The sequence below is a fragment of the Azolla caroliniana genome, unplaced genomic scaffold (genome assembly GCF_043228905.1).
Source record: "Azolla caroliniana isolate FFs.n. ecotype wild unplaced genomic scaffold, voAzoCaro1.0.p SCAF_1, whole genome shotgun sequence".
In the NCBI taxonomy this organism is placed as follows: domain Eukaryota; kingdom Viridiplantae; phylum Streptophyta; class Polypodiopsida; order Salviniales; family Salviniaceae; genus Azolla; species Azolla caroliniana.
The window spans coordinates 33,327,385-33,340,960 of record NW_028230436.1 but is presented as its reverse complement, the minus strand read 5'-3'; the positions used below and the strand labels follow the sequence as shown (position 1 = coordinate 33,340,960).

The window sequence follows — 13,576 nt, the reverse complement described above, 5'->3', positions numbered from 1 at the left end:
ATGAGAACCACACATCCAATGGATACATATGCAATATAATTGTGTACAATATGTATGACATGTATATACAAATGTGAAATTGTTGTTTGATGACCACAAGATAAGTTTTTGCCATCCACTAGACAACCATAGTTGATCTACACTTCAAAGGTTTGAATCAATGATGAAAAATGGATGCAATAATGGACCATCTTTTGAAGAGAAAAGAAAGCAAAGTGCCACCATACTATGGGCTTAGAACGTGAGATGTTGCTCAAAAAAAGCAAGTGCTTTGCCTCTTGTTTGTGATATGAAGTGTGAGATGTTGCTCAAAAAAAGCAAGTGCTTTGCCTCTTGTTTGTGATATGAAGTGAAAGTTGAATGTAAGTACGAAACCTTTTTGCCAACATATATCTACTTGGAATTAAGTGCACAATACCCTCTTAGACCCACAACTTTAGGGTCGAATGTGGTGTGACCAAAAACAGAGAATTGGGGCATGGCAAAAAACAATTGAATGTTGACCGAAATTGTGTCTACACTCGGAAGGTTACAATGCCAATGCGGCAAAAACAATTGAGTAGACAAAACATGAGAGTCTTCATCGATGTACATTCTTAGACAACTAACGGGTGATACTATCAACATTGCAAAACGTGACTGGTTTCGTAAGTGATTGGTTTCTAGAAAGGTGGTGTATAGTAAAAATTTGTCTCGAGAATGGAGGGTAAAAGATCCATCTATCATATTAGTTTGGTTGAGATTATCTTCTTCGGTCTATAAAAACGAGGATTGATTACATGGTGAATGTCATGTTCAACCCCCTACATTGCCCAATGAAATCGACTGAAGTAGGTCATATCCTTGAGATCGGAACCAAACTTGGCTTACCACTAACTTAATTAAGAGTTTGCTTTAATACATACACATTGGGTTACCATTACCCATAATGTCTAGTACATATAAGAAACAGAGAGTATGTATGGAATATACATAGATAGATGCACAGATGTACATGAGTATATATAGTTATTCAATGAATGTGGGTTCATTTTGATTTTCAACAACAACAAAGTAAAAGGAGTTGGTGGTGGGTATGATGGATGTGTTATTCTATGGAGGGGGGGGGGGGGGGGCATCAGGTTAATGATAGCTAAACTCATGGTCATCATCCAAATGGCTATGGTCTTCAGCAAGCAAGAGGGCCTTGGTGGTAGAGGAGGAGGAGGAGGAGGGGAGCTCCATCAAGTTCCGAAGGCTGAGGTCGGCATGCTCGAGGATCACTTGCCCATCATGCCCATCGGCCGATGGTGATGGTAAATGTGATTGATCATGTGAATGTGATGGTGATGGTGATGGTGATGGTAATGGTGGTGTTGGTAATGGTGGTGATGGTGATGGTGGTGGTGAAGGAGATGATGGTAATGGTGGTGATGGCCTACTACTACTACCACCACCACCACCATCATGTGGCTGAATTGATGACGAAGAAGCCGCCCGACGATGAACAGGCGATACCATGCTCCTTGTATCACATGCTTCGATATCCATCACCGAACACTTCTCTTCTTGATCTTGATTTTTCTGGTTGAGGGTAGCTTTGATGTGAAGGAACACATCCATTCTCTTCTGTTGCTCAATGTCTGACAATGTGGGGGTAGTTGGGGGCGTATTCCTCATCATGGTGGCTGCCTGTGATTTAGGGTAAGCGTTTGTTGTTAGAGGGGCTGCTGCTGCTGCCCCATCTTTGTAAGTATCACCATTTTTAGCAGTTACAGGGGTGCTATATGCTGCATTTACTGTGGATGACCTCTTGAAACAGAGGGCATGGTAGAGCATGGAGAAGAGGAGTGCTGCCAGCGTTGGGCCCAACCAGAAGACCCACTGGGGTTGCCATAGGGATGGCCCGCCTTGCACTAGAGCCGGCCCGAAGCATCGGGCCGGGTTCATTCCGGCGCTTGTGTATCCGGGGGCCAACAATTGTCCCGACACGAATATGAGGAGACCAAGAAGCAGCCCCGCGAGTAGGCCCGCCCGTGCGAGGTGCCCACCAAGCCGTGCGAACCCTTCGCATGATGGCGGCTCGCCCGGGATGGGTGCGAACGCCATCAAGAACAAAGGATAGGAGAAAGCAATGAGGAGGAAAGAGAAGAAGATCTCGGCCACTAGGGCCTGGCCTCCGGTCGGTCCAACCAGCTGAGCTACCGAGGCCCCGGTTGTGGTGGTGTTGACGACCACGGTCTGTTTGAGGATACACCCGCCGAGGTAGAATTGGGACGCAATGCTCATCGGGAGCACGGCCTTCACGAACAACGCCCCGAATATGGCGCCCATCGTCTGGGCAACAACGTATAGAATTGCCCGCGCCCCCGTGATGTGGCCTGTCAGCAATGTGGCTATTGTGAAGGATGGGTTGAGATGGGCACCGGAGAGCGGGGCGGTGACCACGATGGCGGCCGCGTAGAGCGCCCACTGTGTCAAAGCCACGGCGATCCTCGGGAACGCGAAGCCCGCGCGCAATGAAGCTATCACGGCGCCGATGCTCACGAATGTGAGGAGCAAGGTGCCAATGAACTCCACCAAGGCGCATTGCCACAACGCGGCCGTAGACGCCTCCCACAATCCGAAAGCACAGCACCTGGTCCGCCGGCGCCGGCCATAAGGGAGCATTCGTGCGCCAAAGGGTTCTTCTTCTTCTTCGTCGGGCCACACTTCGGGGTGCATCACATTGCTCGACTTACTCCTCCTCCTCCTCCTATTCCTCCTCCGGTACCCCAGTCCGGCTTCGGCTTCTTCGTCGTCGGGGCCTCCGGCGGCATTGTCCTTAGTGTGGGATGTCAATGTCCTAGTGGCTTTCTCGTCTTGTTTGGCAGCACCTTTTGTCACCGTCTTGTCGCCACACGAATCACCATTTGGTACTCCACCTAGCCTAGAATTCATCACCAAAGAGCCCATGGCTTTGCTTATACATAGTACATAGAGTGGGCACACTTACTACATTTCCACAATATGGTTTTGCCCATGAAAGAGAGCAATTAACTGAAGTGCATCGTATAGAGGTTAGCGAGTAATAGTTTGGATAGCTTAGTTGTTTTAATTATGTTTAGTTTGAATATTAATTACATTATTGAATGACAAATACCTCGAGGTGAGCTCGTATTAACTTAAACCGAAACTTAAAACATGGTGATGTTTTAAGGAGATGTGTTACCTGGCAGGCGATGGGCTATTTGTGAGAAGTATCGTGGTGGATGAGCGAGACCTTGGGAAGACGAGGGTGTTGTTATTATTGTTGCTAGAATTTATCGTAGCTAAATCTGGAGAATTTGTTGTAAATAATGGATTAATGTTGATGTCTGAATCCGAATGATTTAACTGTTGTTGTTGTCGCCTTCTAGGCTTAATTACTGGAGATGATTTTAGCTCGATGATCTCAATAGGATCCATATTCTATTTCAAACCTTGGTCTATTTTATGTTTTGTAACCTACAATGCCCTAGAGTCTTTACTTTAGATTATTATAAATAACCTTAGTTCTTATTTGTCACCCATTTCAAGGCCAATACAAGAGAGAGCCTTGCGTTTATGTGCCTTGGTTTGGGATTTATTAAATCGGATTAGCATTATGTGAACATGTCGAATTGTCTTAATAGTTCTTACGCTCTAACGCGTTTCATTGGTAAGCTACATACATCAGACAATTGAAAGAGAATGGTAAAGATATCTTGTCTTCGGAGGCCTTTGCATGTTTTATTAGTTAGGGACAAACTCGATTCATTCTAATGAGAAAAGTAAACTAGAATACAAAAACTTCTACCTATGGGCCTTTGTTTATTTGCGATTCTTTTTCTATTAGAGCCATTTCTCTCTCATGAAAAGTAACACTAGGAACAACATATTTTTTCGAAGAAAAGTAAGAAGTAGCAATAGCCAATGTGCTCTCTACCATACCATAGTGCTTTTGTTGTTTCTTTAGCATGACTATTATACCTCCCTAATAGAACTTGCATCTACCACCTAACCCCATGTTTTCTCCCATTGAGATTCCACACATCACCCTTCTCCTTTCGTCGCCTTCCTAACCCACCCACATTTGTTATTATATCATTCCCTCTACATAAAACATTTATTTGTAATTGTATACTTGAGTTCATGGAATGCAACCTTGTTAAAAATTGTCATGCCTAGCTGGTATGAAGATGAGTCTAGACTATTGAAGGAATGCTTGTCGTACAATGTGTTCATAACTCCACCATAGAAAAAAGACTAAACGTGTTTGTTCTTCCACGATAACAATTTAAGTGGAAAAAAACAATACTTTTAGTGATCTGGTGTCCATATACTTCAACGAGAGAGAATTTAACCAATGATTTTTTTGGCGTACATACAATGAAAGTGTGCACTTTGTTTCAAATGACTATTAGTGACATAAAATTCATGGAGATGCGAAGAACAATATGCAAGAATCAAGTTAATTAGGAAACCAACTATGTTCACACTTGTCAAATATGCTCATTTAGACCAACTTTGATTAGAATCAATATCATGAGGAAATGAAGCTATTGTGTACTCAAATACCAATGGAGAATATTTTTTTCAGGAAAAAATAAATAGTGTAGAGTGTGATGCTTGTTATTTTTCTCTAAGCTCTATGTTTAAGCGTAATTTCCATGTTCCATGTTTCAACTTTGATGAAACAAACACACACGTGCACATGTAGCTTTGAAAATAATAAGCATACATTTTAAAATTTCCAATACGTAAGGATACTTTAGTAGTTTTCTCTAGATTTAGCACATCAATAAGATGAAAATAATAATTTCAATATTTTCAAATATACAACAGTACACAAAATCATAACCAAAACAAAATTGTCCATAACCATACTTTGAATTCATCCCACACTATACACCGTAAGTTTTTTTATTATAAAGAAAGATACACCTTAGTATATTACTTGAGAAATGTACATATAGAAAACAAAAGGAGACATTTCATCTCACCTCTATTGTGATACAAAGGCTAATACCAACATTTGATCAAACAAATGATATCATATAAGAAACAAGTGGAGCACAAACTACAAGCTATGCAACAAAAAAGAAGGTATGGCATAATTCCACCTCAGACCAGAAGTTGTCTCTGAAAATAAGCGAATCCCTTGCCATCGTTTCTTAAAGTCCACAATCAGTTCTTTATCCATCATTTTTATCTTCTTTTCAATTTTCTTCTCAATAAGATGGTAGTTTAACCCATAGTGTTTTTCACTTCTCTTTCCAATGAGATGATAATGCAATCCTTTGTTCTTTTTGGTTTGCAAACGTTTTGCGCTTGAACCTACCCCGTTAACCATATTTGAAATTGAACTAAAATTATGTTTCTTGTTTATCCATCTTAGTAGTGGAATGCCATTATTCTATCCACGGTCACTATGAACCAAGTTTATGACAAGTGATAGTGCTTTGAAGCATCAAAAAGTGTCTTTATGGCAAAATACTCCTATTTAGTGGAAAATTATGAACGAACAACGTATTGTACCATAATATTGAAACCAATATTTGATCCAAGACCTAGACTCAATGAAATAGAGAAGTAACTTGGGCCAAAACATTCATTTTATGTTTGAGCTATTAAAGAAGTATTATAATTAGCTAAAAGGAAATTAAGAAGCCCTATTAGTGTTCGTACACAAGGCATCCTAGAACATCAAAGAGCTAGAAACTCTGCCCTAACCAAGCGATCGAGGATGAGGATCAAACATGTGCAAACAATTTGTTACCATCCGACACATTTCCCACTATTGCACCCAACAACCTTACACAACTGAGAGAGTGGGAAGACGAATAAATTTGATTTTTTATCGTCTACAAGGAGGCCAAATTTGACCAAATAAACATACATCTTGGAGGTGAATCCTTCCTAAGATTAAAGGGGCCGATACTAATCTCTAGTAAAAACTTTACATGTGAAAATAATTTCCACACATATGTGTTCACCCTTCTTGATTGGGATATGACATTGAAAATTATATTGTCATCTAACAAGTCATCGTACTTCTAATGAATTACCTACTATCCTAAGTATGCATGAAATAAGTAATATTCATAATCGTGACTCTTAATTTATCATGCCGTCTAACAAGTCATCATACTTCTCACGAATTACCTACTATGCTTTTTAATTCTGAACCGTGGAATAGAAAAGGAAACGAGGCGCGAGAGAGCTGTCCATAAAAAAATGAAAAACATGAGAAGCATGCATACTTTCATACCTCATAACCTCTCCATGAAGGACACCCCACAATACTGCACCCCAATCTGGTCATTTGGCGCACTATTATGTCATTGGCTCTTTGGATAATATGGAAAGTGAGATGTGATTATATTTTTAACAATGCCCACATACAGCTCAACACTATGCTTATTGAATTCTGGATGTTGTTTGTTCACACACTACATGGTCAATATGATGATCTACAGGGTTCGGATGATGTTTTTGGCAATGACAAGTGGCCTTTAAAAACCGATGGCAAAGACTCCAATTAGTTTTAGAGACAATTGTTGGTCCAAAGTGGAATTATGCCATACCTTCTTTTATGTTGGATAGTGGATAGTAAGTATTGTTCTACTTGTTCATATATGACATCATCTGTTTGATCAGATGTACATACTAGCTTTTGTATATTACAAAAAGAAGTGAGATGAAATGTCTCATTCAGTTTTTCCACGTAGAACTTTTCAAGTAATACACTAAGGTGCATAATGCTTTAATAAATAAATAAATAAATAAATAAATATATATATATATATATATATATATAAGGTGAGAATAATGTGCAGGTACAACTTGCAAAATTTTGGAAATGGTTGTGGAGCATGCAATTGCCGAAAGTTATTTACTTTCAATGGCTGCTGATTCATTATGCTCTTCCTGTTGGTGATTGGTTGAGACATGATCAACAATATGCTTGTGGATTGCATTGTGACGCACCTACTAAATTGATTTTGCATGTGTTTTGGTTACGTCTCAAGATTAAGAAATTTTGAAGTTGTTTTTATTGTTGAGACAACACTACTCTCGATCAATATTCACTTGGGGTGCAGTATGACAGGAACTACACGCTCCCGATGAACAATGCTCGGCCACAACCGAGCCTAGAATAAAACACAGGAAAAAAAAACAGGGAATGAAACACAACACGATAGAGAGAAGAGTACATAGGATGTTTACGTGGAAAACCCAAACTCGGGAAAAACCACGACAGCCCACAGACCGCAAACTATCACTATGTCATAATGTACAATAAGAAAGCATCGAGGCCACGACCTCGAGCTTGCTATCTTCGCCACAGGCGGCGGTTACAATCAAAGGCAACGACCTCTTCCTCTCTCTCACTCTCTCTGTACACAGTTGCATGCACTAATCTTGCACCAACAAGAATGACAACTGCTGCACCCTAAGTTTGCCCTACGTCATATTTATACTAATATGACTTTTCGGCTATTTACAAATATATCCCCGATGGACTCTCAGAAAACATATTTACGAATATGTCCCTTCATCCGGTGAGCACTTTTTACCGGGCCTTCATCATCCGACTCTTGCCGGGTACTCCTCATCCGATTCTCACCGGGTCTTCCGTAGCCGGGTACCCCTCATCCGGTTCGCACCGGATCTTCCGTAGCCGGGTACTCCTCATCCGGCGCTTGCCGGGTACTCCTCATCCGGTTCTCACCGGGTCCTCCGTAGCCGGGTACTCTTCATCCGGTTTCGGCCTCGGCCGAGATTCTCATCAGCACTGTTCTTCTCACTTCCCATCCGGAGGGACCTATTTCCTAACACAGTATTGTGGGGTGTCCTTCATGGAGAGGTTAAGAGGTATGAAAGTATGCATGGCTTCTCATGTTTTTCATTTTTCTTATGGACACCTCTCTCTCACCTTGTTTCCTTCTTCTATTTCATGGTTCAGAATTTAAAATCTGGTCATTTGGCGTACAATTACGTCATTGGCTCTTTGGATAATATGGAAAGCGAGACGTGATTCTATTTTTAACAATGCCCATATACAGCTCAACACTATGCTTATTGATTTTTGGATGTTGTTTGTTCACACACTTCATGGCCAATATGATGATCTGCAGGGTTTGGATGATGTTTTGTGGCAACAACAAGTGGCCTTTAAACCGATGGCAATGAGTCCAATTATTTTCAGAGACAATTGCTGGTCCAAAGTGGAATTATGCCATACCTTCGTTTATGTTGGATAGTGGATAGTAAGTATTGTTCTACTTGTTCATATATGACATCATCTATATCATAAGATGTACTAGCTTTTGTATATTACAAAAAGAAGTGAGATGAAATGTCTCCTTTTGTTTTTCTTATGTAGACTTTTCAAGTAATATACTAAGGTGTATCTTCCTTAAAAAAATAAAAATATAAAAGACTTACTATTCTTAGCATGCATAAAATAAGTATATATTCATCCCCCACTAGGTTTTTCATCGTGCCTTGCATAGCTTCTTACAAGAAAGATTATGCCATGATTTTACCTCAATGCCTAACTTTGTGAGTAAGTTCAAAGAAGTATTAATTCTATCCGGGAGCTTGAGTTACTTTTGGACCTATACTTGAAATTATCTCCTTAAACAACTCAACTATTATGATGATCATTTATCTTTGGACAATTTTTCTTTTTGTGTGTATTATTTTATTACATTTGCCAAAGGCACGCGAGTTATGATCTTAGGAGAACAACATAATTATGATATCAAGGGCCTAAGCATTTGTAGTTGAGTTGATAAGATTGTCCACCATGACTAACTTGTCACTTCTTTAGCCCAAACTTAGCAAAGTGGCATCTCATATATCACTTAATATATACCAAGGATTTTAACTTTGGTGCATGGGATTGTATAGTTGTGTCAATATACTTGAATTTCTACAAATTTGATTAGTCATGATACTATGTTCCCCTTTTCTCCCAAACCTAGAATCAATATTTCCAGAATTCGGAAGGGGATAGAGTTTAATACTAAACTTTTAGTGGTATTTTCTGTACCTTTTACACAACTTATAGTGTTACACCTTTTAAACAACTATTACACAATCAAATGTATTGTTTGGATTTCAGCCTATTACATAATCTCACGATCACTACGTGAAACATAATAGTTGTCTTAATTATTACTTGTTCTATATTAATTCATAGTTCCAATATCATGCCACTACAAAAAAGTAAAAAAGTATTAACAACAAAAAGCAAGTTAAACAAGTTAATTCAAGGACCCACCTTGTGGGCCATTTTGTTCCAATTTTGTTTTTTTCGGGGTGAGCACAACAATGATCAAGTATTACAGAGAAGTTGGCACGACCGTCTCTCGAATAATAGTTAATGTTTATCTTCGTCCTTGAAAGCAACCATAACAAACATTTGAGTGTTACATCACATTGAATAATACAATTAATTAGTAGGCTTTATAGGTTTGTTGTCCATCATTATCTCATGCTAACTTAAAATTTGGCAAACTATTGGTAGAATAGAAGCCTCTGATGAGAGCTAGACACTTCCATGTTAACATAAATTTCTCTTAGCATTGAAAGACATTATGGTGGTCACTTTTGTGAGAGGGACAATAACCATCATGAACAATTCTTTGCTTCCATTGGTCCACATAGTAGTAGTTGAGAAAATGTTGAACCTTGGACGGATGAAGGAGATACAAAAGGAATTCATGTAGATATTCTTAAACTACCCTGCATAGAAACTATGATCGTGGGTGAGGAGACAATAACTCAACAATATTGGGCCACACTTCATGACATTGTGGGTTGGACATTAAAGGACGTTGTATATAAAACATAATGATGTTATGGCAAATACAGAGTCTTAGGATATCATCAACATGGAGATGCCTTAGAAAGAAATTGATATCAAGGCACGGGCACACAATCGATATTAGTGTAATATTGTGGATTACTAGTAGAAGTCACACAAGATTGTTATGGTTTAATGCAAAAGTAGAGGAGAAGAACTCATTTTTGCATCAATTGTGTTGGGATGTATGTGGAAGGAAAGCAGGATATGATACCCTGGAATACATATTAGCTTGGATGGAAGGGCAATGCTTTCATACCAAATTTGATAACACTCCTATGACAGGGTTACCAATAGGAGGTAAATTTGGTAAGCCAATAGTAATCTCGATAGGTGACCAAAATTAACTTCCTCATAACCACTTGACATAGGAAAATCAACAACAAACTCATATTATGAAAGGATAGTATGTATAGTCACGAATCCACACATTGGTAACCAATAGGATTGTGCTCATGCGAACAAGAGCCGCAACTAATGATATATGAAGGAAATAGGCCAATTGGTATAAAGCTCTTAGTGGCATGAGCATGTTCCTAATTAGTTACTCACTTATGCTCAAACAATAAGAATCTTAACACCTAGTTAGCAAGTGTTATTGCATCCGATGGCTATTGGGAAACACATGACCAACTCAACTATTAAGTTGACATGGTTGATCGTGAACTAGTTTTTTTTTTTTGACAAAAAGATATGCCCTGGTATTATAAAATCATAAGAAATACAAAAGTTGTGTTGGAAATACCAATTGATTCCCTTGTACTCTCATCATGGCTGATTTGATGTGTATATACAATAACCACACATAGTTTTTTGTACATTGATGTTCAATATTCCTTGCTTTCTCCAAGCCCTGAGCTTGGGTTCATGTCCCTTGATTTGTGAACTCAAGTTCCCCTAGATCTATGCATTATGGGTAGAAATTTCATTGCATGTTTCTCAACATCCATGATATATTCATGTCCATAGGTTGCAGATTCCGGTTCCCTTATATACAACCACCATCGATATAGAAATCCATGTTAATCTCATCAGTAAATGCATCCATGACATGTTGATTGATTGTGAACTAGTTGAGTGTAGATAATACATGTTGTATTGTTGCCAAATGGCTATACATAGGTTAGGAAATAAGCCCAAGACCTACCTTGGAACACATTGTATAGCATCCTCATTCTTATCTTGGTTAGTATAGCCCAATAATATGGAAATCCCTTGTACCACATCTCCAACTAGCAATAATTCATCAAAAGGCTCTTGGGCTTCAATTATTACTCAACAAATGCAAGCATAGTGATTGTTGATGTCAATTTGAAGGGCTTAAAATGAATGCTTAAATAATCTCGGAATGCATTAACACATCAGTTACAACGTTATGCTTTCCGTAGAGATTGTGCAACTATTGAAGCCAATCTATCCCACAACTCCATCCATCACAAAATCTAATTTCATTTTAGAATGTACAATCAATTCTCCCATGTTGCCACATGCTTTCAACATACTAGAAAATGTCATCATATTAGGTAAGAGGAAACCTTGCACAAGCATTTGAGGATAAAATTATATAGTATCCTCATTCTTATCATCCTCAATATAGCCCAATAACATGGCAATCCCTTGTACCACATCTCCAATCAACAATAATTCATCCAAAAAATAAAACTCGCGGGCCTCAGTTATTGTTCAGCAAATGCCAACATTAACAACATGTACCGCATTTGGCAAGATTTGACCCTCGAGTTACATTTTTTTAAAGAATCTAGTGCTTTTTCAATATGACCCTTTTCAGCATATCCTGATATCAAAGAATTCTAAGAGACCACATCTCAAATTGAAAGATCATTGACTATTTTTTGTGCTTTTTCAAGCTTGCCACATATAGCATACATGTCCACCAAAGCATTCCCAAGCTCAATATTTTCTTCTAACAACCGCTTAATTAATCAACTTTACATGTGTAACTTGTTAATTAGTTACTAAAGTTGATCACTTACTTCATGCACCAGAACTTGACATCAAAGGGGTGGGGATAGGGGAGGATGACAAAATATCACCTACCATTTGGGGTACATTGTAGGACCATTAATATTTTTTAAAGAACCTTGGGCTAGATTATTGTTAGTAACTTGATTGCGTTAGTCTTCATGAAACATAAGATTGAGACATTTTTGTCTAACAGGGAATTGTGTCAACCATCTCCAAAGCTCATTAGTCAAGACCTACTTATGCATGCAACATCGCTATTCATAGAACTCGTCATTGAAGAGCGGAGTGGGGAGGATGGTTTCATGATCATACAAAATGTCATGCATAATTTGGGATACATCTTAGGCTTTAACCAACATGGTACTAATCTTAATACAATAATAATTTTGGATACATCTTAGACGTTGACCATGATGCATGTTATTGATCCTTATCATGCTACTGGTTCGTAGACGAGATTATCGTGGGTGGCTCGATTGCTTTGATGTTCGAAAAGATGGAGATGTCTGTGTTTAGATTTTTATCATTGTGACATCTTGTATATAGCATTGTAACATTTGACATGATAATCGTTTCACAATGTTTTTCTTTTGAAGTAAAGATACTACATCTGTATTAAGAAACGCCCTAGGGTTGTACATATAGGTAATACCAATGTATTTTGATCAAGGTTAAGTTCTAACTATTTGCTTAAATAAATACTTCGGTGTAGAGTAAAACCATTGCACCTTGTCATAACTTTCCTTATAAAATATTCATTTGTCCCATTTGGGATGAAACTCCAATCGTGGTAACTCTACCTGTCATAGTTGTTGTTTACATATTCTTGATACCACTCTTGAGCTTGAAGAAGATAATATTGAAGACGCGATTAGAGATCACTAAGTTACCCAAACAAGTTTTCTGCATTAGGTTTGATTTGTTGAAGCTCAAGCCAAAAAGTAAAGTGGTTGACATGGGTAGTGAAGAAACAATCGAGATGTTCACAAATTTTGACAAAAAAAGTTGGTCGGCCAATAGATGGTTGCCCCAAGTTATTATAATCAAACATATAACAAAAGTCAATCTTTGACCTAATCATCTTGTTGATAAATGATAAAAAATCTAAAATATTTTGCAAACGTCTTATTATCCGTTACTTTCTTGTAAGTGATATATAAAAGTTCAAGAAAACATCACATACAAAAAGACTATGAAAGTCACTTCCAAAAAACTACGACAAAGCCAATACGTCAACAATGTTCTCGAGCTAGAAAATAGGGAGTCAAGTGAGTTCATGGAGGAGAAGGTATGATATGCCCTCAATTATGACCATCAAGGATAATAAGGTAACATCAGATGGTGATCTTTATATAATTGTCAAACAATTTTCGAATTCAAGAGAGGTGTACATTTTAAATATTAAGTTGTACAAATTATATTACGAAAACATGCTTGTGTTAGGCATTGAAGTTGCTCTAAAAAACTAGGGTAATAGATTGCAATGCCAAGAAACTCAATGTTCTGGTGGTGTAACGGTGTTGTACAAAGCCAAGTTTACAAATAGGAAACTTCTAACACTTTCAAAATATTTTTTGTGTTTTAAAGTTCGTGTTTGCACCATAAAAAGTTAGGGAAAATAACAAAATGCAATTGAAATATTGGGTTGGTCTTATCATAAGCTTCTTTTTTTCCAAAACTACACCGTAGTTTCCATTACCAATCCAATAACTGTATACAAAGCATATAATGATA

The 13,576-nt window shown here is 38.3% G+C and overlaps 1 protein-coding gene across 1 annotated transcript; it reads right to left on the bottom strand.

Annotated features, from left to right (window-relative positions):
- Nucleotides 1-1,108: 1,108 nt before the first annotated feature.
- On the bottom strand, nucleotides 1,109-3,910 carry LOC147869918 (uncharacterized). The gene is made up of 2 exons (XM_087334707.1): nucleotides 3,191-3,910; nucleotides 1,109-2,908 (listed from the first exon to the last, which is right to left on the bottom strand). The coding sequence occupies exons 1-2, from the start codon at nucleotides 3,424-3,426 to the stop codon at nucleotides 1,123-1,125; spliced, it is 2,022 nt and encodes a 673-aa protein (XP_087190833.1). The 5' UTR covers nucleotides 3,427-3,910; the 3' UTR covers nucleotides 1,109-1,122.
- Between the last annotated feature and the right edge of the window lie 9,666 nt (nucleotides 3,911-13,576).